This window comes from Macaca fascicularis, chromosome 8 (genome assembly GCF_037993035.2).
Source record: "Macaca fascicularis isolate 582-1 chromosome 8, T2T-MFA8v1.1".
Lineage (NCBI taxonomy): Eukaryota > Metazoa > Chordata > Mammalia > Primates > Cercopithecidae > Macaca > Macaca fascicularis.
The window spans coordinates 115,385,001-115,410,686 of NC_088382.1; the positions used below are offsets into that span (position 1 = coordinate 115,385,001).

Here is a 25,686-nt window from a genome sequence, read left to right on the forward strand (position 1 = left end):
TTGGGAGGTAGAGTTGATGGGGTCTGAACTTAAGGTCGCTAGAGGTGAAGGAAAGGAGATTTTAAAGATATTTTGGATGTAGAATTGGCAGGACTTTAGTGATGGATTGGCTATGAAGAGTGAAGACACTGAGGAATCTCATGTGATTCCAGGATTTTGAGAAGATAATCAGACTCATTCAGGAAAATCCATTTCTCAGACCTATAAATCTGATCAGAAGATGATTGCTCTTCCTTTATAGGTTGGCGATATTGCCAGCCATCTTCTCAGACCAAATTCTGGCTCTTTGTTAAATTTGTTACTAAAATCAGCCATCCTGCTGAACACTCAGATACCACACTAAAGGAGGTCAATGATACTGGATTTTCCTGATGTGGGTTATAGTTTTGGAAATAGTCAAGCAAATTATGAAATGATTGATGGTAAAAATACTAGTGAAAATAATTTATATTAGATAAGCTTATTCTATCATCAGTGAGACTTGGCCTCTATTGCTACAACAGAGTAACTATTTAAGGAATTTGAATGCCAGTCGAAGATACAATCATCATGATCACAATGTATATTGTGGTTTTAAAACAGTGGAGATGGAGGGGTTGGGGTGCAATCTGGAAGACAAACAGGTATAAAGATTTCAAACGATGTGCTTTACAAAGCATAGTTTGGTTTTACATACCATCCTGTATAGTGACTTTAAAAATTGTTAAATGAGAACTGTAGCCAGCAATGCATGCAGAATATTCATTTCATTGTTGTAAACTACAAAAATATTGCTTTTATGCAAAGAGAATGCCATTGTAGAATTTTAAAAGGCACAGAAATAAAAGGCTCAGGATTGCAGCGATTTAAACAAACTCACTAGAATATAGTAGATGATTAAAATACAATCTATAATTACATTACACTGGTATCAGGTAAGGATAAAAGCCTATAAATACACTGGGGTCAGGGTAAGCATAAAAAATGAAACAGTTATTTGAATAATCTGAGATCAAGTTGCAGTAATTAAAAACGAATGTATTATTCAAATGAAGGAATTAGGTTACAACACTCCTCATATGAAAATATTATTGTGACAGACTGAAATAAGTTGGAAGTGATTTTGATTAAAAAATGGGTAAAGGAATGTAATAACTTTCACTGGGGAAAAATAGACAATCAGGGAATATAAAAAAAATTTTGGCTGCCAGATGAGAGACTAAGAGAGGCTAGCAGTTCAAATGCTTTTTGATATCTTAAACTTGGAACAGCTAAGCTTCTGTTGCTATTTTACTAAATGATTTAATTTCCAAAATCATTCAAGGCTTTCCATTTCTTTCCAAAATTTAGATGTTTGACAAAAATATATATTTTCCTGCAGAAATGTACATAGAACTGGGACGGGGAGTGGGGGAGGCTGTTATTTATTGCTTTAGCATGTCCTCCAATGAAAGGATGAAAATAATTTTGATTGACCTTATAGCGGGCATCTCCAGTTAAATGTGCAATTGCATATGTTCACATGCTAAGAGAAAATTTACCTTAATGAGGGAATAAACACATATTCCTCTCTCTCTCTCTCTCTCTCTTTCTCTCTCTCTCTCTCTCTCTCTCCCCCCCCCCCCTTCCCCCATCTCTCTTTACTTTTGGGTGACATTAATTTGTACTGTATTTATTAATGTATGCATTTATCCTTCATTATCATTTGTAGAAGCTGCAGTTAAATTCACATGTATTATCCAAAAGATAAAATGACCTCCTAGATATAACAACATTAATAAAACTAAGTCCTGGGAAAGTAGAAGCATCTGGTAAAAGCAAAATAGATTTTCCACTGTGTTAAGCTGAGAAATGTGTAAATATCTCTAGAAGCACAGAATCATCTCTTTATTAATTCACTAGAACTCCCTTGTTCCCTCTATTATAATATCTCAGTGACCTACAAGTTTTACCCTCTGAAAGAGGGATGTTATAGCCACACTGCACATGTGAATTACACTCCACCATCAAGGTTCTCTCCCAAATGGATAAAGATCCTTTATCAAAGTTTTCAGTTATGAGAGTCTTCCAGGATTGTTAGACTGCTGATTTGATTCTGTTATATTCAGTTAATTGAGAGGTTGCATAACTGAGAACTTTGGAGTGGGCAGACTTCGGTTCCATTCTGGCAATCTGGAATCTCTATAAATTGGAATGGGTTATCCTTTGAACTCTTTATTACAATGGATATAATAAAAATACCTACCTTGTAAAATTGTTTGGAAAAAAGTTAGATATCCACAGTTGAAGTCATAAACTACAAAGCAATTAAAAGTTACTGCTGTGTGAAAACAAATACACACATACATACATACATACATACATACATACATACATACATACTTTATGACCTTTGGCATATCACCTAACCCCTTGGAGCTTGATTTTCTTCTTCTCTAACAGTTCCAGAAGTCCCTCATGGTTCCTATCAGGCATAAATATTTACAATCTCATGAGAAACATTGAATGGAGTAAGATAAAAATGTACCTATAGATTTGCAAGTCCTGTCTTATTTCAAAATCTTTTATTTGGAAAGTTGAAGAAAACGTTTTAGCTCGGGTTTCTTTCTGCAAGGATAGTTTGCCATCTATCAGGATGTTCATGTTTTGGGTGGATTTTCATATTTTTGTTTACTTTCTATCCTCCAAAACACATAGTCACCTACGAAGGAAACATGATCATTTATGAAACACCTATTATATTAAAATAAAAGTAGACCTCTTGCATTTCTTCTGAGCTAGACTTAGCTACTCAAGATAAAAATCAGGATCTATTATGAGTGTATTTCATCCACCATTTTCCTTTGATTGACTCTCTGATCCTTGCAGGTCCCTTCGAGACTTTACTGGGACATTTCTGGGCCATGGACAACTTCCTACTATGGGGTACTTCAAAGATTCTGATAAATATTCTTCTCTAGCATAAGAATATTGTCCTTTTCACCTCTCCTAGACTTCCCACTCTTCTCTGACTTTCTATTTTGGAAAGAGGGGAGAGGGCTTGGAAGGGGGACTCAGGTTTCTCACTTTACTATCATTTTATTTATGTCAGAGCTTAGTTGGTTCTCCAAGACCACAATCCTATAATGAATGTTGATCCTGAACTTGTATTTTTTATGCTGTATCTCCTTTGCCTGTCTTTCCTTTTATCACTGCTTATAAAACATTACCACAATTTGTCCTTCGTCTGACCCTACCTCTGTTGACATCCTTTTCAAGCCTTAATTATATCCTGTCTTGACTTTTTCAGTTCCTTCTTCAGCAATCTTCCACTCCCTAATTTCTTAGCTGTACCGAATACATCAACTAGATCATTCTGGTGGGCCCTTTATGTACGGAGGGAAAAAATCACCATAATCTCAGCAAGACATCGCCTTGTTTCACCTCCATTTCAATGGTGATTCATACAAAGATCATCTGTTGTACTTTTCTTATGTGTGTTAAAAACATTTGAGAAAAGGTTGATTCTCTTTTTCCCTTCATAAATCCACCTTCACTTTTTGTTTCCTTTTTTATTGATTGATATTTTAATTTTCTCAGGCTATAGGTAGAATAGATGGCAGACTGATTTTTCACTATCCTTGATCTAGTGAGCTTAGAGCTAAAAGTGAATCATTAAAATATTGGGAAAAAATTGCAGCAGAGATTTGCAGAATTCCAACATATTGCCCTTAGCATATCCTAGGTGCCAGTAACAGTGTTCCCCTTACAAGTGTCCTGTACTAGTTCTCCTATGATGTGGAGTTGACTATGTAACACAGCGCTCTGGAAGACAGCCAGAGAGATGAGCTATGGCAATGATGCATTATTGTAATACCTAGAGTGAGGGTCTTTGAACTTACGAATGCTTTTATAAAAGAAGAAGAAGAAGAAGGAGAAAAGGAGAAGGAGAAGGAGAAGGTTTTGATCTCAAGGAAGTTAACTGAAAATAGTCATGTGAGTTTATGTTCAAACATGTATTTCTCTTCTGTTTCTAAATTTTGTTAATATGGCAACTCATGACCAAGGATTCTGCCCCCGCACCCCCCAAATTATCGTGAATAAAATAAGATCTCACAATAAGTGTTTAAACAATATTACCCAATAATTTATAATTTCAGTTCTTTCAATTTATAACTCAACTTTAGAGGACATATTATTTTGTTACTTAGATAATAAGTTAACTCTTCTGTTCTGCTGAATAATACCTTGGCTACTCTAGGCTATTAAACCACAAAGCTTCATTTAGAAATTCAAGACCAAAATGCAATAGTAAAGCATTCTAGGCATCTGTTTGCCAAAACAAACATCAAGCAATCAAAGGAGCAAATATAGCAAAACAAACAACTCACAGAGAGGAAGGTGCGGCTTAAACATAGACTTGGGCACCCAGTAAGAAAGGCATAAAGCAATGCCAATCTCCTTATCTTTCCTCTAGGGAGCTATATCTGGATGACTTTCCTCCTTCTTGCTCTGCTCACTCCTGGCCTTCCTAGGATGCAGATGCTCAGTTGTGAAGTATATTTTTGACCTGGACTCTGAGTGTTGATAAAGGAAGAGAAATATGTTGAAGTAACAGTCGTAATACTGTCCAAGTCAGTGTTTCCAGTGAACTTTTTGATAATCTTTATGACTGAGTATAAAATTATTCTCTGTCACTCATTCATGTACCCAGATTTTTTTTCCCCAATCTATTATGCTATATTTGGAGAGAACTTACTCTGAAGAGGATTCCCACTGTCGTTGTCTTCTTTTTCCTTAACACTCATACCTAGAGGTATCTAATGATATGTGATATTAAAACATGAACCTATTTTGCAAAATCCTGTCACAACATCATCCAAATAACAGGAATCTGGGAAACAGTGAAAATAATTCTCTCTTTACTCTTAAAGGTATTGATAACAGCACATTTTTTTCTATACTTGTTTGTATCTATTTCAGGATGAAGACAATATATTTTTGTTACTCCTATTGGAAACAAAGGTGTGCTCTTAAGTATAGTACTGACCCTTTTGTGCAAATTAATGCATAGCAAAATTTATCATTCAAAACTGCACAATGAAGTGCAACAGAAGGCCATACAAGTCTTAGAAAAATTAGCTGGCTCTGGTTTTATTGTCACATGAGCAAAAATTTGAGATTTTGCCGTTCATTCCCCTAAGATCACCCACTCATCTGCAACAGCCTTGGCAGAAAGCCACCCGGCCTTCCACGCTGCCCTTCCTAACTGGACTGTGAAGGGCCGACCTTGAAAGACAGATTTTCAAAGCACAGGGCAGAGTGAGGACGCCCTTCTTCTGTTTATGGAGTTACAATGACTTGGAGCCCCATTTCTTCCTTTGAAATTAGATGATGTGCTATTCTGTTAACTGAGCACTTGTTTTTAATTTCCTTTGTTTTACTAATGCTAAGATAATTTGTGAGAGATGCTAATGTTCTTAAATGGGAATAAGATTATGGAGTAACTATATTGTGCATCTTCTACAAATACATGCTTTAAGTGGTCCTCACAAATGATGGTGGAATACTACATGATGTTTATTACACACAATCCCATGGAGGTTTTCAAGATCACTTTCCATTTGCTTTCATGGGACTTTGCCTAGAAATTCAACAACTGAAACCTTAAAGGTTAAGACCACTGTTAAGCAGCCATATAATTGGGACTGTGGTCCGGAACTTCCACTTAAGAATGGCAAGGGTTGAGGGTTAAGAATGTAGTGTGATGATGACTACCTTCGTAATATGCAAGGCAAAGTTAAATTCAAGTGGGGAAAAGCACTCAGTCCGCGACAAAATCACAGTAACAGATGGGAGAAGGTGAGCATATAGGGATTTATAAGTATGCTCAGGTAAAATTTCTTACACTCTTTTGTCATGAGAGGAAATGAAATACTGCTAGTTATAGACACACCCAGTGATGACTGAAGAATAATGAACTTTTAAAGGTCAGAGCAAAGACTTTCCCTGCTTGAAGGAGGATAAAGCAGGCAGGGGTAAAGAGGAAGGAAGACAGAAGAATATAACTTCAGATAGACTTTGTAAAGGGTTACATCAGTTTTCTATGTATAATAGTCTCAACCATTTAAATCTGTTGTTTTCCTCCTCAGCACACATAATTCCCCTTAAAATTTAGAAGCAGTATATGTGTCTCGGTGCAAATATCTGCTCAAAGAGTTTTATTATAAGATGACTTAAAAATATCTGTCATGCAGGTTATGAATCCATTCAAAAATAAGATTTTTGCATCCTTCATTTAATAAAGCAAGGTGCTAAAAAGTAAAGGAATGGAAACTGCCTTATTTTAACCAGAAAATTTAGCCCTACTCACTTGGTGAGTTTATGTCATACTCCAGGAACCCAGGCTTCTGTTCTTATCCTGTTTCCGGGGGAAAGTTACATCTTTATGCTTCGTTATCTTAACATGGGCACGTGAGTTGAATGCAGTGCCATTTAGTTGAGCATTGGAGGATAGTCTGTAAATTACCACGAAGTTGTTTACTCAGTTAACATAAATCTTTGGCGATTATAAACCTTGGTGTAGCAACTTCACATTTAAGGTAGAATAGAATTAAATAAATGAAGCTCACATTCTCTTTTCTTCTGGCTGACTTCAAGGAATGCACTGAGCGCCATCTGCTGGTTGTTACTTTTTCAAAACTATTTTCTTACCAAGGCACTGTCATTTGAAATTGAGCCTAGGTATATATATACCAACATATAGAGAAAGGGAGCTTCACGAAGAAAATAAAAGAGCATCTATGCACTATAAATAGCCCTTATTTCACATGACAGTGTTTTATTTTAGAAATAGAAATCCAGTAACCTTTCAGATAAGGAAAGGGTTGAATTTCTGTATTTTAGAATAGAACATTATGAAAGTTTTAGATGTAGAAGTAATAAGCACAGTATTAAAGTCTTCTGGTTTTACCTAAATCATGATATGAAAATATTCATTTGGATTTAAAAAATAGTTTTTAAAAATAAAATAAAAACCTTTCAGCTAAGGAATGGATTGAATTTTCATATTTTAGAATAGACTATGATAAAAGTTTTAGATATAGAACTAATTAACTACACTATTAGAATTTTCTAGTTTTATCTAAATCATGACATGAAAATATCGATTTAGAGCAAAAAAAAAGGATTAATAAAATAAAAAACAAACCCCCCACCACCATTTATTTGTGGATATTTTGAAGCAACCATTGAACATGGAAGTTTGATCTTAGTCATCTTTAAACCTTAAATTATGAGTTAAATTGTGTTATAGATTTTGGTTACTTTTTGTAAAAGACATGACAAATCAACACAATGAAACACACTCATTCATACTCCACATCTTCTTTATTAATTAAAAATAATCTCTATGACCAAAGAATTTCAAAGCCTGGAAAGCTAGGATGAGAAGGAAACAAAGTGTTTCTAGAAAGAATTCGACTTCACATAATTAGTGTCTGACAATTTTCATGTTGTTTAAAATCCATGGCAAATTTTTGTCCTAATATGTCTCTGAAATTCAAGGAACATAGTCACGTGTGGTTTTGCCTGCATTTCAGGTCCTCCATAATCTATGCAGAAAATTAGACCCATTGTTCCCTATTAGCTTTCTTCTCTAGACCAGGCACAGTAAGAAAATGGTGCCTGTGTGCCACTTCCACTGTTCCTCTGGTAGGCAATTACTAGTTCTCTTATATATAACAGTAGATTGCAAAGAAAAATAATTACCTATGCAGAAGCTCTTAGAAAAATGAAATAAAAAACACAAACATCAATTTATAATTATATCTTATAATTAAAAAGCCTGACACCTATTGTTATCCCCAGAATTTGAACCTTAATAACAGGTCTTGGTCATTGTTCATCATAATAACGTATCCTATGGTAATTCCATCAGTGGAATTACTAAGCTCTGCTGAAGAGATAACATGTTTCCTGAAAACAGGAATAACTTGACAAAAGGAACATCATCTGGGCAGCAAAGGGACATGAAAAGAAGTATAGTATTTTTAATTTTAAAATGTCAATGTCAGGGAAATTTGTGTGTTTATTACTGTGGTTTGTAAAAGTAAGTAGGATATTTTGTGAAGAAAAAACTCAGAAAAATATACTTAAAACTTAATAAACTTTTATGAAGGCATAAAAGGATGTTGGTTGTTCAGAGACAGTTTCCAGAAAAATACAAAGCACAGAAATTTAACCCCTTTTCCTAGTTTCTTTCTTCTGTAGCAGCATCTGGTCAGCAGCAAAGGGGCAGAAGGTCTTCTAAGAAAGGAATTTCTGACTGTTTGAACTTACTGATGCTGAAATCCAGCTTTCGGGAGGAGAAACCTCTAAGTGCTTGAGGGGGGACTTGAAGATGGAAGCCATCCATCTGTGGTGGCAAACTGAGGCCTGCAAACACAGGGTCCTGCCAGCTACTTGGCACTTCCACCCCCTGGATCCACCCAGCCCTTCACCCCCCACTCCGTCGCAGTTGACACTTTTAAACTTACTCCTTAGAGAAGTTTAATGAGCCTCTTGGAATTTTTTTTTTAAAAGCAAAACAAAGAAGAGTAATAGAAATGGACCAGCTGACAAAGGAATAGAGAGGTTCATTTTCAGCTTGGTGCTTGGGGGGGTTTCATCAGGATACCGCAATGGATATTGCACAGAGAAGTGGAAGAAGAAAGAAAGAAATTACAAACAGCCTCCTATGATGAACTTGTATAATTTATTCCTCTGCAGAGCAGCAGACGGAGTGTTTCATTTCCCCCCCCTCCCCTCTTCTTTTCCCCTCCACCTAATTTCAGTGCATTCCCAGGCTAGCAAGAATGAAAATTAAGCATACCCAACACACAAGTCGTAATGAAAGTGTGGAATGCAATCAGATTATTCATAAGCTTACAAGTTGTGTATTTTGGTGGAGATTTCCTCCCTTCTGCTCCTGATTGCTGATGAAGAATGGTATTTTAATAGGCAGATGGTAAAGACAATTACAGTTAGGGGCTCAGCTGGGAGTTACATCAGTTTATTGCAAATTATTAGTTGATAAATGCTTTTGTTTACAAGCAGAGTCTTAAGCAGCTTTGTAATCAGTTTATCAGCTGCAGGCGAAATTTTGACAGCTCGCCTTTGGGGTGTATGTCACCTCTTGGCTGGTCATTTAAAATCATGTTGGTCAGAGAGCCATACAGTCAGATGGCTACCTCAGTGCCCCATTGCAAGTTTCCGCTAAGCACCCAGGACACAAACCCCAGAATGCTGATGAGGCTTCATGCACAGGCCTTTCCTGTTGAAATCCCATAAAAACAGCTTATCTGTTTGATTAAACCCAAGGTAGGATACCTGAGCCCCATGGCCTCCAACACATTAATTCAGGTTTTCCAGAAAGCTCTGAGTGCTTTTTTATTCACGGGACAAAACTTTCTGAGCTTATGCTTAAATAGAAATCTGGGCCTGATGACAATGACTCTGTTTACTTTCCTGAAAGAGGCTTCATGAGCTTCTTAAAAAAGAAAGGAAGTTGTCTTAATAGGAGACATTCTCTTACAGGAAAAATAAAAAACAAAAATAAAAAAGTACTGTGGAAAGAATACAAGACAGGAACCAAAAATCTAGCAGGGATCTGTTACAAGCTTGGGCCAGAGAATGCCCTATTTGAGAAGAGGGGAGTTTAGGGAACACACAGGTTTAATCAGTCTGGCTTTGCTTTCCTTTTCTGTGAAATGGAATGATAGTACTTCCTGTTTGCCACAGCTAATTACATAGATTAATGAGTCTGTTCATGTTTCTTTGTTTCTGAGTTCCAATCAGACCTATATACTATCTGTTGAATTTACATTAAGTAATAAAGCATATAATATTTGAAGTGACACATAAATCACAGATTCTGCTTTAAGCTCATTTCTAAAATATTTGCTAAAAGAGGATACTGTAACTTATTAGTTTTACAGTATAGCATGGTTACCATTTACTAGTTTTTTGCATTGGTGTAAGGACTTGGTTTATAACCTGATGTGTTCAAAGATATGTATACTTGAAGGAGTTCAATTCATTATTCATAGCCTATAAACAATTCTTATTTATCTACTTTTACTTTCCATTCTAACAAAGTAAGTTTTGTGAGCCTAGTCAAGACAAAAATAGTCAAATAAATAATCATTTACAATAGCTCCTAAACTGTTATTTTTGTTTGTAGCTACTGACTATTTATATGCTTTTGTTTCCTGGTATTCAAGGAAAACTTACTAAGTGAATAGGAAACTAACTACTGAAGTCAGAGCCAGGTTTCATAGCCAGAAATAGATATTCCATATCCTATAATATATTGACATAATACAGAAAGTTCTTTGGAAATATGACTTCAGCTGATACATTTTAAATTATATATAACATATGTGTAAAAGCAGAATCTCTTAGTCTCAGAAATACGGCTGAGCATCTCTATCCGTTTATCTCCCTGCTTCCTCTTTCTAATTCTGTCTTGGTTACTCAATTAAAGTCCTGAAATCATCAGAATAGAAACTAGCCACATGGTTTAGTCAAGTTTGTAATTTTAAAGTTGGGTTGACATAAGCTTATGGAAAAACATTTGGGAGAAAACCAGAGTGCAGTTTTTATCCAACTCCAATATTCAGCACAAGCATTTAGTTCCCAATTTTCCAGTTCTTAAGCAATTAAATGTTCCATTGACATCAGAGGAAAGGCTGCTTACAGAAGAGCTGAAGAACAAAAGCCTTGATATCTTAAATTGTAAAATGTGTTTTAACATAAAGAGCATAAAAAGTTTGCGTTTTCATTTTCTATAATCAAGTTAATGAAGGATAAATAGTGGATTTGGCAAATGGTTTCTGCCATTTATTCATTCCTCTTGATTGGAAAAGGCAATGAATAATTTTTTTAAAAAAAAGCTGCCCTCTCCTTTGGTCCAAATACAAAAGGCACACTCCAGAGTAGCTGGTCAGGTCTGACTTTCTCCCTTCTCCCAAGAACTGCTAGGATGTTCTATAAAAAGCTGTCAGGAGTGCCAGCATGGGAAAGTTGAATGCCCCCAAATGCCCTGCGTTGCCTATCTAGCACAAGTGAAAAACGTTAAAGATCATTTAAAAACAGGAAAGACCTTTTGCAAAATACTTTGATTTATTGCTGTGTATCGTGCAGATCTTTATCAATTATTTTACTCTATTTTATTCAAAAACTATTGTAAACTATGAGTTGGCATGTTGCTGCATAGGAAAAAAAGGCATTAATCAACTCTAAATAAACAAGTGCATAGATCTATCTAACAACTATGAAGTAGCTAATACATTTTTAAGCAATTTTATTATAGAAAGGAAGGCTAAAAGAGTAGTGCTTAATTATCTGGACTCCTCTGTGCTGGGCTCCCTTTTGATTGTATTAATGAAGCAGCTGGCCCATTGTTTCCCTTTAATTCCTCTATTGTTTTAAGAATATGTCACAGCTCTTTATTCTTTTATCAGGTGCTGTGCAGGAGGATCCACACAATACCTCATATTCCTACTGTATTTGCCAAGGCACAAAGAAACCTCCAAAGCGGTTTTCAAAGAAGGGGCACCCATAATTTATAAGTTCTATTCCTTCCACTACTCCACTGTCAAGAATTTCAACAGTATTGGATTTGAATTCATTATAAAATTGGTACTAAGCAATGTGGTTACGTATAGATATATGTCCTGTGTTAATGCCTAAACCCTGAGATCTAGGCATTACCACATGCGATGTTGAAATGGGACAGTTATTTAGCTTTTAAGGAATTATTCTGACCAATCACTTCCCAGTTACAAAAAAAAAAAAAAAAAAAAAAGATTTCAGAGGGAGGTATCATGTGAGATTTTTCTAATTATTTAGTAAAAATAAAAGAAGTTAATGACCAAACAAGTAAGTATTCCACTTTTCTCCACCTCCAGAAACATGATACCACTCTGTATATGTCTGCATGTGTGTGTGCATGCGTGTGTGTGTGTGTGTGTTTCTGTGTTAAATGGCCTATTCCCCCAGAGAATGGCTTTAATTTTACTTGAATGTGCCTACAAGAGATCATGATTTACTTCATAGGCCAATGTGTAATCTTCATTAACTACGTGCTTGACATCAGTTGACCATCTTTTTCCATGGTATGTGGAGGTGATAGACTTTTTAGATCAATGCAGAAGTATCAATCTACATCTTAAGGAAGCAAAATGCAGCAGCAATTTAGTATATGATTTAGCATATTTTATGCAAGAGCTATTTAAAAATGCTGGTTCCATTATGCATAATTACTTTTTCTCCAAATTTTTTATGAAACCCATAAAAATTACCCATGGTAAAATCATTTTGAGAGCCTGATTCACAGAAACTGTCATCTTTTTTTTTTTTTTTTTTTACACAGACATCTTTTTACTTTGGTTTTTCCCTATTAAATATCTGTATTTTGGGGGATGTTTTCTTGCTTTTTCCCCAGAATTCCTAGTCTAAAAAAAGAGAAATGAGACTTAATGACGATGCTATGCAGTAAAAGTCATTAACTTTAACTTTTAAATGTCTTTAGAAAATCCATTAGAATAACTTGTTATTTTAAACCATCTATTTCCTTTTGTATTGTTAGCGAGAATGTATGCGGTTTGTTTGCTTGTTTGTTTTTAGCTTAAAATAAAGTTTCACACCGATATTCCTATCTATTGCCTGAGGCTCCTTATCCTACTACATATTGAGGCAGAGTAATACAAAATCTAAATGTGATTTAATTGGTTCAATTTGCTATATATTTTTATGCTAAGCTTAGGTCCATATCTTGATGAGCCCCCGTAGTTGTGCTAGAGGTTTACAGCTTCATGTTGCTTGCATTTCCTTATTTTTATAAAGCAAGCGTCTATCAATCACACAGATAAATTAGAAAGAAACATGTATAGACATAACACCTGGAAAAGATTTTTCAGCGTGCTATGTAATTATTAACCTGATATTTACCATTGTAAGAAGCCATGAATTGCAGATAGCATGGATGAAGTTAAAAGCTTTTATTCTGGATACATTTTGCTTATACAGAACTCTATAGGTATGGTGGAACAATATAATTGAAGCTTTGTCAGCGCTGTAACCTAGCAACAGATAATACTGTTAGGTTACTGAATTGCTCCTGGTTGACAAGTAGGGAGTATTTTTGTGTTTATCATGTTTGCTAATGATGGGATCCTTTCCAAAAGGCTTGTCTTAATCTTAATTAGAGTTTATCAGCAGAGGTCTGCATGACATTGTGCAGAGACTGATTTCATAAATAATAAAAAGTGCAAGTGAAAAATTTGGCAGGGTGGGAAGATATTTAAGGCCACTGCTTCTAGTAAGAGGAGCATGAATTTCCAAAATATAATCGAGTTTGAACTGTGACTTTATTCTTTATTATCAAAACTTGTAGTACACTTCACTGCAGTTTTGACAGCAATTATAAGAAAAATTTATAAGCTTCCTGTTAGAAACCGTATCTGGTTGCACAAGAACCTTGATCATAAACATTACTTAGAACAGCAAATATATGCTTTTTCAAGAATGTCAAGGTCTTAGTAGTTACTCCTTTTCATGGAAACTTGAATAAGTATTTGTCCTTTATTTGTGAAGGGAGTGGTATTGTGAGTATGATGACTGAGGAGAGTGACTATGTTTGCAGCATAAGAGACAGACAAAGAGAGAATCCTAAAATAACCCTTCCATTTGGTGGAAGCAAGGAAGGTATCAGATAGCTGCTTCAGTGCCTGATGTCATTTGATAAAGATTTCATGCCCATGCAGGAGGAATGTGATTTTTTTGCTCTAGTTTGCACAATATGATCTTTCCACAGTTTTGGAGGATGCATTACTATTGATCATTCCTAATAATAAAATACATCACTTCAAAATAATAAAGAATTAAGCATTGTAAAACTAAACATAATCAACAAATTTACCAAGTTCCCCACTGGCTTATTGAGTTGAAAGATGAGGCTAAGTCATTACATCATTGTTTATCCACTGCCTTCACCATTTCACTCATCATTCCTACATTCTTCAAACACTGCAGGAAAAGGGAACATTCAAAGGTAGTTTCGCTGGGCGCGGTGGCTCACGCCTGTAATCCCAGCACTTTGGGAGGCCGAGGTGGGCGGATCACCCGAGGTCAGGAGTTTGAGACCAGCCTGGCCAACATGGTGAAACCCCCGTCTCTACTAAGAATACAAAAGATTAGCCCGGCCTGATGGTGGGTGCCTGTAATCCCAGCAGGGAGGCAGGAGAGTCGCTTGAACCTGAGAGGCGGAGGTTGTAGTGAGCCGAGATCGTGCCATTGCACTCTAGCCTGGGCAGCAAGAGCAAAACTCCCTCTCAAATAAATTAATAAATAAATAAAAGCTATTTTCAAGTGTAATCTTCTGAGTTTCGAAATGGACATCTTCTGTACTGAATTGTCTGAGCACTCCTGTGAAATATTTGATCATCAAGAGACTTTTTTTGTTCATCAAGCTTAACTCTTTCTACACTATATGAAGTGCAGATAGTTTACTCCTATGGCAGTTATTCTTAACTATGGAAGAAAACCAAGCCCTCCAGAGAGCTTCTAAAAAATACTGAAGCCCAAACTTCAGTTCCAGAGGCTGATTTGATGGCTCTCGGACACGGCCCACAATCAGCGTTGGTTCTAAGTTCCCCTTGTGACTGTTCTGTACAGTCCAGGTCGCCAGTCAGTGCTTGATGGTTAGGTCGAATCTTGATGCCCTTTTTAATGTCCAGCTAAACTTGCAGTTTAAACAAGGAATTGGGAAAGTGCTGTGTTTGTATTTTATATTAATAATTGAGCTTAATGTATGTGAAGTGCTTAGAACAGTGCCTGCCACATAGTAAGTGCTTTCTAAGTGTTCGCTATTTTAATGAGGTTAGTCACGTTACAAGATAACTTGGAGTCAGCCAGGCATGGTGGCTCACACCTGTAATCCCAGCACTTTGGGAGGCTGAAGTGGGAGGATCCCTTGAGCTCAGGAGTTCAATACCAGCCTGGGCAACATGGCAAAACCCCATCTCTACTAAAAATAGAAAAGTTAGCTGGGAGTGGTACCACACGCCTGTGATTCCAGCTACTCGGGATGCTGTAGAGGGGATCTCCTGAGCGGGGAGATGGAGGTTGCAGTGAGCTGAGCCGTGATTGCCACTGCACTCCAGCCTGGGTGACAGAGACCCTATCTTAAAATAAAATAAAGTAAAGTAACTTGGAGTCAGTTCCACATCACACATAAATTTTATTCTCCACATTGTAGCTATGCATTTGAAAACTACCTAGTAACTATGTAACCTGCCTAATACTGCTTCATAAATTCCTTCAGAGAGATAACTGTGCCAATTATTCAAACTTAGTAATGAAGGTAGGAGTGTTACAGAGTGAACACCAGATGGCGCCATGGCTTGGGACACCTAGTTTTTCATATAAAATCTAGAGCCAAACTGCCTTATTCAAATCCCATCTCCCATATTTCCTTCTCATCTTCCAGTTCCCTTCTAGCTGTGTGACTTTGAACAACTTACACTTCCAGCATCATGATCCCACAGTAAAATGAGAATCAATAAAAGCCACCTCACTGCTTCCTTAGGGGAAATCAATAAGATAATTCCTGCAAAGCTTTTTGCACAGTGCAGGTGTGTAGCACATAGTAACCACTTAATAAATCTGATTATTACTATTATTAGCACATGACAAATAGCATAAAAAGATGCTCACAACTGGATGATGAGAAATATTTAGTCTAAGGCTGTCATTTGAAATGATGTGGGTAGGCCAGGCGCGGTGGCTCAAGCCTGTAATCCCAGCACTTTGGGAGGCCGAGACAGGCGGATCATGAAGTCAGGAGATCGAGTCCATCCTGGCTAACACGGGTGAAACCCCATCTCTACTAAAAAAATACAAAAAACTAGCCGGGCGAGGTGGCGGGCGCCTGTAGTCCCAGCTACTCGGGAGGCTGAGGCAGGAGAATGGCGTAAACCCGGGAGGTGGAGCTTGCAGTGAGCTGAGATCCGGCCACTGCACTCCAGCCTGGGCGACAGAGCAAGACTCCGTCTTAAAAAAAAAAAAAAAAAAAAAAAAAAAAAAAAAAAAAAAAAAAATGGATGTAGGTAATGCGATTGTCCAAGCTCACACAGTAACTAATAACTAAATCAGACCCAAACCAAACTTTCTTACTTACCAATAAAGTGCTCTTTATAGTTCATCTTTGCATTGAGGACAAATACATTTTCCGTGATTTCAGGTGCCACCTGTTCTTCACTATCAGTGTGTAATTCCTTAAAATAAGAACATTTACCCTTGAATTGCAGTGTAAACAAAATAGTAACAGTTTTATCAATGAAGGATACAGTCATCCCTCAGTATCCATTGTGGATAGGTTCCAAGACCTTCCTCAGACACCAGAATCTAAGGATGTTCGAGTACCTGATATAAAACTTTATTGGTTTTTTACTTGTGTTGTTCTTCATTATTGTAATTTGGGGTAATATTTTTATCTGAGTTTGATTGAATCCAAGGATGCAGAACTCAATGATATGGAGCATATATTTACATTGCCACATGTCCAACCAATAATTTTACAGAATTCCCTTTGTTTTCATATGAATATTGCATTAATATGGATTAGTGTATTGGAAATGCACTTGGTTGAAATTTGGGGCACATTAAGCATACTGCTTCTTATGAAAGCCACAGAAAACATCTGTTCAGATTCCTTAAATTTCATCTCTGTAGAGAGTCAACAGGAACACTCCACTGGCACTAGAAACACAGGCAGAAACTCACATCAATCAAGTAACCAGGAACTAAATCGTTAAAAAATGTTCAGATCTACACAAGTCTCCCAAGTTTATTCAAATGAGAAGAGTTAATATGGCCAAATAAAGTGAACTCCTTCTTAGCAGCAACTTCATTTCACTAGGTGCCTGACTTTCAAATGGGGTTTGTTAAATAGCTTTGCTAGGAAAGTTGAGAAGGAAGAAGATCTTATGCTTTGTGTTTCTTTATGGGTTTTTTTTTGTTTCTTTTTTGGTTTTCCTAAAATCATCTCATATGAAGCCACTTTTTAAAAGTTATATTCTTATTCTTAGTTATGGCTTAAAAATTTTATGCCAATGTTCTAGGTTCACAGAGGATGTTTTGTAGTGAAAAAAAAAGTACCCTCATTTTTTTCTCGATTTTTAAAATTCTGATAAAATACACATAACATAAAATGTAGTATCTTAACCATTTTCAAGTGTATAGTTCAGTGGCATTCACATTGTTGTGCAACTATTACCACCATCCATCTCTAGAGCTCTTTATCTTGCCAAACTGAAATTCTATTTACGCTAAACCTAAAGCCTCAACCCCCTATCCCCGGCCCCAGGCAACCACCATTCTACTTTCTGTCTCTATGATTTGGGATACCGTAAGTACTCCATGTAGGTGGAATCATACACTGTTTGTCTTTTCGTGACTGGCTCATTTCACCCAGTACAATGTCCTCAAGCTTCATCCATGTTGTAGCATATGTGAGAATTTCCTTTCAAGGCAGAATCATATTCAGTTGTACGTGTAGATCACATGTTTCTTATCCATTCCTCTGTCAATGGATACTTCCATGGGTGGCTTCCACGTTTTAGCTATTGCAAACAATGCTGCTATGAGCTTGGCTGTTCAAATAGCTCTTTGAGACTCTGCTTTCCTTTCTTTTGAGTATATATCCATAAGTAGAATTGCTAAAATTATAGGTAATTCTAGTCTTAATTTTTGGATAGCTCATCATTTTGTACAATTTTACATTCCCTCCAACAGTGCACAAGGGTTCCAGTTTCTCTACATCCTTAACAACACTTATTTTCTTTTTTATTTTCTTCTGATAATGGTGCTCTCATTTTAAAGTCAAATGTAATATCCTGTGGTTTGTTTTAAACATGAGGTCAAAGGGTACAAGATTTTGTAGCTAAATGTCAACATGACTTAGCATTTTCGTGTGCTTGTATAGCTTCTTAATTTACGTAAATACTACTACCCTCTACACAATTGTAAGTTGAAGTAGGCCATATTTATCTCAGCTCTGAAGCATTAAAACAGGAAACTGGTTCTCCTGCCCCTTCAGATCCACAAAGATTGCTAGAAACTATTTCTGTTTCTAACTGGTCCACAATAGTTTGTGATCCACAAACAAATGCAACCGTATTCTTCTTTTCTAAAATGAGTTAGCTGCCTCCAGTGAAGTGTAGACAGATCTGCTCATTGGATTCACAGGTGTGCCTTTTCTTTCTGGTGAGATTTCTTTCCTCTTGGATTTAGCAGGGCAGTAAGAAATGAGAATAATAATAGCCCCAAGCAGATTAAACTAAAACGATAATAGCTAACAATTATATAAACATTTGTTATATGTTATTTATTATATGATTATAGGTCAGGTGCTGTTCTTAAGCTTTCACATATATTAGCTCATTTAATCCCCATAATAACATCATGAGTTCAGCACTGTTTATCATCTTTTGCATTTTCAGGAATGAGGAAACTGACAGGTAGAACGCTTAGGTGACAAGTTCTAAGTCACACACATAATAAGTGGCAGAGCCAAGATTTCCACCTAGGCAGTCTGGTTCCATTGCCCAAACATTCCCCCAAGAGTGATCACACTCTGAAAGTTTTATTAGCATCAGTAATTGAAGTTACGTTACAATATTTGGGTTATTACTTCCTATGAATGACTCCCTCAAGTTGTATGTTCTAAATTCACCATCTAAAAACTCAGCCAAACAATTATAAAGAAATCCAACCCTTGATTTCTGTGGTGCCATTCTCTTGATTTCCCTCTAACATTTAAATATAAGCTCTTGGTACATTTTAATGATCTCGTCTTCTCTGTGCACATCCTAAATGTTGAGATACCCCAAGTTTCTTTGGTGATCCTCTTTTCACTCCATACTCTCCCTGGGTTACCACATGAATGCAGAGAGCATCCATGGTCAATTAGAATGTGCAGATCACTTCCAAAACATTTTTTTTTTCTTCAGCCTGTATGTCTTCTCCAAGTTCCATCTTTCTCCTAGATAAATTGACCAGAAGTCTGTCAGGTACCCCAAACTTTGCATTTTCAAAACAGAATTCATTATTTCCGTGCATGCACATATACGCATATACACACAACACACACACATGCACGCTTGGACTCTGCAGTTGGACAGACAAAAGTGTAAGTCACAATTCTGCCACTGAGCCTGTGTATGGCTTTGGGAAACTTAGTTATCCTCTCTAAGCTTCAGTTTTCTCAAACTAGGGAACTATTACCGACCTCACAGAGTAATTGACAGGATTAAAATAGATGAACTACATAAACCACTTAGCTTATCAGGCCCAAAGAAAGTACTCCTGGCTGGACACCATGGCTCATGCCTGCAATCCCAGCACTTTGGGAGGCCAAGGCAAGAGGATTGTTCGAGCCCAGGAGTTCTAGACCAGTCTGGGCAACATGGTGAGACTCCATCTCTACAAAAAAATATTTTTAAAAATTAGCCAGGCTCCGTGGCTCACACTTGTAATCCCAACACTTTGGGAAGCCAAGGCGGGTGGATTACAAGGTCAGGAGATTGAGACCATCCTGGCTAATATGGTGAAACCCCATCTCTACTAAAAATACAAAAAATTAGCCGGGTGTGGTGGCGGGCGCCTGTAGTCCCAGCTACTCAGGAGGCTGAGGCAGGAGAATGGCGTGAACCGGGGAGGCGGAGCTTGCAGTGAGCTGAGATGGCACCACTGCACTCCAGCCTGGGTGACAGAGGGAGACCCTGTCTCAAAAAAAAAAAAAAAAAAAAAAAAAAAAAAAGCCAAGAGTGATGATCACACCTGTAGTCCCAACTACTCACTGGGGTGACTTTTCTGTAATTCTAAACCTTCACACATGCTCATTTATAGGGCAATAATGATGTACCTGCCTCATCCTGCCTACACGTTTTTGCTGTTTTACCTCTATTTGTTCTTCATGAGCTAATAAAAACATCACCTTGGATAGCTTGCCTAACTTCTCCAAGAAGGGGCAGTTACTCACTCCTCTCACATTCTCTTTAGCATTAGGGGATGACACCCTTAATGTGGTATTGTAATATATTTGCATATATGTGTGTATTCTAATTGTAGAGCTGCATGTGAAGCCATAGCGCCCAGCCTAGCACGCAGCAGAGATTTCAATGAATAACTGATTAGTGAATGATTTGAAAGATTAAATCCAAAGATAACTTTCTCATCAAGTCCAACAGTACATTTTCAGTCTAATTTAGCCTTTTAGAATGATACACTCTGACTAAACCATCAAATGAGATAAAGTGATAAAGATAATAAAATTTGAAACATTATTGGGTACATCTGAAAACACAAATATATATTACAACTGCCAAGTCATTTAATGATGCATACAAATGATTTTTTTGTTCACTTTTATTTGAAGTTAGTATTTTTGATTTCAACTTTACTTAATTTACTAAATCTTTTGGTTCAAAATTTGAGAATAAATACTCTTGAGTCGTCCTACCCTATAGCTTACCACAGTGATAAAGATTATTTGTGGCTGGGCATCTTCTCTAAAACCTCAATTTCTCTTGGGCACCTGAGTCCAATTCTTTCCTTCCTTTTGTGAAAGGTACACATAGCTGGACTTAACCAATAATGTAAAGTTAATGACTGAAGTCTAGTGACTCTGAAAGACCATATGAACTAAACCTGAGTTGTGGTTTCTTGCTGTGTCTTCCCTACCTCTTCATTACACAGCCTCAATAAACTGTAGTTCAGTGGAAAGATAAGGTGCAAATGATTAAATGATTACCTTGTCTACAGTTGCAAGTAGTTTGGATCTGAATGCCCATAAGGGAAAGAAGACATAGAAGCTAATCGCAGAAGCCTTCTATGGGGAAGAACAGCAGAAATACCACCACTCACACTTTCATCGCTCCTCTGATTTCGACATGATACGGTTTAGCTTCTATTATTTGAAAAGAAGTAAATCAAAGCAAAATAAATCTGTTTTATTCAACTGTGGTAAACTTGTATGCTTTCAGATACATTCGTGTCAAAGTGAAAAAAAGTTGTTTTCTAGCATTTTAGTATATTTGTTTGTTACTTTGAAACTTTCACACAAATTTGGGGTCTGTAGTCTTAGCTTTATTTTTTAACGGTATATTGTTACTTTGAAACGTTCACACAAATTTGGGGTCTGTAGTCTTAGATTTTTTAACAATCATATACTCTCACAGATGGTTTTGTTTCCTTACCTTTAAAACTTAATCAGCTGGCTTAATTAATTGCCCAACGTTTCTCTAAAACAATGTTCTGATTCTTCTGGGCAACTCTGCCATATCATATGCTGTTGTTATCTTTTCCACCAGTTTTACCACAAGTTGTTTAAAAACCATCAGCTCTAAGGGTAGAAAAAATGAAGTGCAGTTGAAAAGACAGTTATGTTGAAAGATAAACAGAGCAATATGTCTTATCAAAATGGGTACAAGTTTTGGCTGCTTAATGAGTGCAATACACAGCCTTACACAATGGAAAAAAAGCTTTATAACATATCAAGAATGCTACATTATTTCAGGCATAACTGTATAGGATATATATCTAGGCCTGAGAGTGTAGATAACAAAATATAAGTGCTTTGCCTGTCTAAACATGTAAAATAAATGAGCATTTGCTATCACATCCCAATACATTAGATGTACTTGCATAGTTAATTTTTCTTTTTAATGCAAAACATGTGATTGTTGAAGTGCAGTGTCAGAGTATATCTTAGTGTTTGAAGAGACATTTCTTTTCATTTAAACAAATCTTTATTTAAATGAGCCTTTTTGAAAAGGATTTTTGGCATATCTTCATTTCAGGAAGTTCAATCAGGGTAAATGGAGATGAAGAAGCTACATTATACATAATATTATATAAGTAAAGATCATTCAGCCAAAAAAACGGCAGCAGACATAGCCGAGTATAACTACCTGAATTTCACTTTAATTTTCTAGATTTCAGGAGTTTTTGTTTACTTGTTCTGTAGTTTGGGCATTGGTATTGATATGATGGAAATATTTCATGGGGGGGAAGAGAAGGAGAGAGATAAATAACTTCTTACTTTCATAAAATACAGAAAGAATAACTTCAAATGCTCACAGGAAATAAATTTCAGCAGCTGGGTCCTTACCATGCTGGTTTTTAGGTACTATCCCAATGTACTGGTAAGGTTACTGATTCAGGCAAGCCCCAGAAAGCAAACAATTGACAAAAATCTGTACAAATTATGTTTATGCTGTACTTGATTCTCAGTCTCCTCCTACTTCTGGTCACTAAACAGTTCATTTAATGCAAAAAGTACAATTTTCCACACAGGAGGCAAAAGGAGCACAACTGTTGCCTTGATCAAACACTCCACTCCAGTAGGAACCGGTGTGAAAAACATGAGAAGGTGCTGTGGACATCAAGCTAGTGTACAACAGACTCAAGCATCCTATGTCAATATTATCTTTTTCTTTTTTCTTCCTAATAGGGGGTCAGCTTTGGTGTACAACTACGAAGGCCATCTCTGAGGGTGAAGAGCTAATTGCCTTTGTGGTGGATTTTGACTCAAGGCTACAAGCTGCCAGTCAGATGACTTTCACAGAAGGGATGTACCCTGCACGCCTGCTGGACTCAATTCAGCTGCTTCCTCAGCAAGCTGCCATGGCTTCTATTTTGCCCACAGCTATTGTCAATAGTAAGTGCTCAGTGCTGTGTAGCCCAGCTTTAGAGGTGATGGAAATTTATGGAAGAAAAAAAATGTCTACTGACAAGAAACCAGGAACAGACCTTTTTCCTTCAGTGTTGTGGTTTCATTTTATCTTCGTGTGTTTGTGTGTGTGTGTGTGTGTGTTGTCAATTTTCCTGGGAGTATAGAAAGAACCCTTAACTCCAACCATTTCAAGTCAGATTCCTGAATGTCACACACACACACAAAGCTGATATTCTACATGAGTTGAATAATATTCAAGGCTACTTAGCTATGAGAAGGCAAGCACCTTTCATTAATGCTTCTATATTAGAAAAAATTTGGTATTCTTTAAGGGCCATAGACTTAAAAACTTGAAGAAACAGAATACAAAATCAAAGTTTGATTAGATATAGTAACAAAAAGGAAGTGTATCCTGGATAAATCAAGACATCTGCTAATGCAAAAAGGTAAATAAATAAATAAATAAATAAATAGAAATGCATAAGCTTAGAAAACTTTATATGGAGAATTTTTAAATAAGCCCTGGCAAATTTACCTTTGTGATTTTATTTTGTAAAAAAGAAATTGAACTTAGTTTGTATTTTTGTGTCACAGAATGACACTTCATATGACAGAAAATCAGTGGTCTGGGGTCCCAAAATCTGTGTTCTAGACAGATCTGCTTTTATCTAGCTCTATGAGAAAACATGAGTAGCAGATACATCTTAAGAGGAGAATAGATTCTGAAGTTAATAGGTAAGCAAAAAATTGCATCTACTCAAAAATATACTTTAAAATCTCTGAGACCCTGAATGAGGCAGAAAAGAAATCCAGAGAGGCAATGATGTCTTGATATTAAAATATAAAATATTCAACTGTAATTAGATTCTTGCTGTAATAATCATCCTTTAGATTAAAGAAATTATCAGATGAGTCTGAAATTACTGTGCATTCAATCAATGATATAGTACTTCCATCTAAGCTAGTATTATTGGATTTCCTTAAGGTAAATGTGCCTATTTTCTTTCCTGGATCTTTACTTTGATTCTGATAGTGAGGAACTGGAAATAACATGGGCCCAACCTGAATCTGAGGCAAAAGGATTTTATTGCCAAAGACTCTAGGAGTATCTGATGTTATTGGGAAGCTCCAATGTATTTAATTCTAATTATAGTGGAAAGTGTACTCTATTTGCTTTCTGTAGCAAGACAACTATTTATGTCAAATAATTTAGCGTAGATGCAGAGAGCTTTTGCTTTCATTCTGGAATTAGTGAGTTAAATTCATCCTGCTTAAATGGACCCTTTACTAAACTGTGTAGCCTCATGAATAGTGTAAATGAAATTAACTTGGAAGGGAGGGGTTAAATAATAAACAGTAGTAGTATATAATTTTTAAATTAAATGTTAATTTGAAATTATACTTGCTACCCTTACTTCCCCTTCACTAGAATTTGATCATTAGTTTTTCTCCTCATCGCCTTTAATGTGATCTCCCTGAGCCATCTCCTTCACTACTGTGGGCTCCACCAACAACCATAAATAACAGTTCACAAATTATAAGTTCAGCCATTTCTGCTGAGTTTTAGGCCTCCATTGCCATTTATCCCATGTTCTTCTGTATTTCTTACAGCAATATCAGATTCCACATGTCTAACGTGAACATGTGCCACTGTTTGCCTGGCTTAGTCCCATTGTACATTTTTATCTGGCATCCCTCTGGATGGTGACCCCTTTCTCTACGAAAGTCCTGAGTTTGCACAATACAAGGTCAGATTTGGTCACCCTATACATGCCCTAGCCTGAAGACATCACCCCTCTATCCTCTGTTCCCTGTGTAGATGAATGAAACCATTCCTGACACAGAAGCTTGGAAGCAAAGCAAAGCCGTATTCGTCTGTTCTAGAATCTAGTCACCAAGCATTGTTCATGACTTCTAGTCAGTTCTACTTCCTCAGCATAATTCTTCCTCTCTGCCACCCTTGCCATGGAGGCATTATGGAAGAGTGATAAAGACCAAATGTATGGTTATCATAATTTAATGAGTCGAAATCATTTGTTTAAACTACTTACCAATTCGGCTCAGTCTAGTCCTTTTTGGGTTCATTCATAGGCTAGGCTGAGAATTAGGATGATGATAAATATGATAGATGTTTTGATTATTACTGGAAGGTTTGTTGTTTGGAGGGCTCATGGTAGGGATAGTAGTAGAGCGATCTCCAGGTCGAATAGTAGAAAAGTGATGGCGATCAGGAAAAATTTTATTGAGAATGGGATACGAGCGGGATTTAGGGGATCAAATCCACATTCGTAAGGGTTAGTTTTTTCTGCATAGGAGTTGAGTTGGGGTAATCAGAATATGATAATTATTAGTAGTGAGGTCAAAAGGGTGTTAATTGTTAAGGCTAGTACTAGGTTGATTACTCTTTTTTGAATACTATCAAAGCTGATTGATTGGAAGTCAATTGTACTAGTTATACTAAAAGAGTAGGATCCTCATCAATAGATAGAAAGGTAGAGGAACAGTCAGACAACATCTACGAAGTGTCAGTATCAGGCGGCGGCTTCAAAGCCGAAATGGTGGTTTGATGTGAAGTGGTATAATAGTTGGCGAATGAGGCAAATAAGAAGAAATGTAGTTCCAATGATGATGTGAAGTCCGTGGAAGTCTGTGGCGACGAAAAATGTTGAACCGTAAATACCGTCGGAGATAGTGAAAGGTGCTTCAAAGTATTCTGAGATTTGTAGTAGGGTGAAGTAGATGCCCAGTAGAATTGTGATAAGTAAGGCTTGGATTGTTTGTTTTCGGTTATTGTTTATGAGGCTATGGTGGGCTCAGGTGATTGTAATTCCTGATGCGAGTAGTACAGAGGTGTTTAGAAGAGGTACTTCTAGGGGATTTAAAGGGGTAATGCCTGTTGGTGGTCAGTGACCCCCTAAGTGGGGTGTTGGAGCGAGGCTCGAGTGGTA

General features: G+C 36.7%; 1 protein-coding gene across 12 annotated transcripts in view; it reads left to right on the forward strand.

Moving 5' to 3' along the window:
* ZFPM2 (zinc finger protein, FOG family member 2) overlaps positions 1-25,686 on the forward strand; it is a 503,820-nt gene that overhangs the window by 455,468 nt on the left and 22,666 nt on the right. For all 12 annotated transcript variants that reach the window (XM_073999280.1, XM_073999283.1, XM_005563905.5 and 9 more), the window contains one exon: positions 22,517-22,723. In XM_073999280.1, the coding sequence (XP_073855381.1) occupies positions 22,517-22,723 (207 nt within the window). The remainder of the gene's footprint in view (positions 1-22,516; positions 22,724-25,686) is intronic.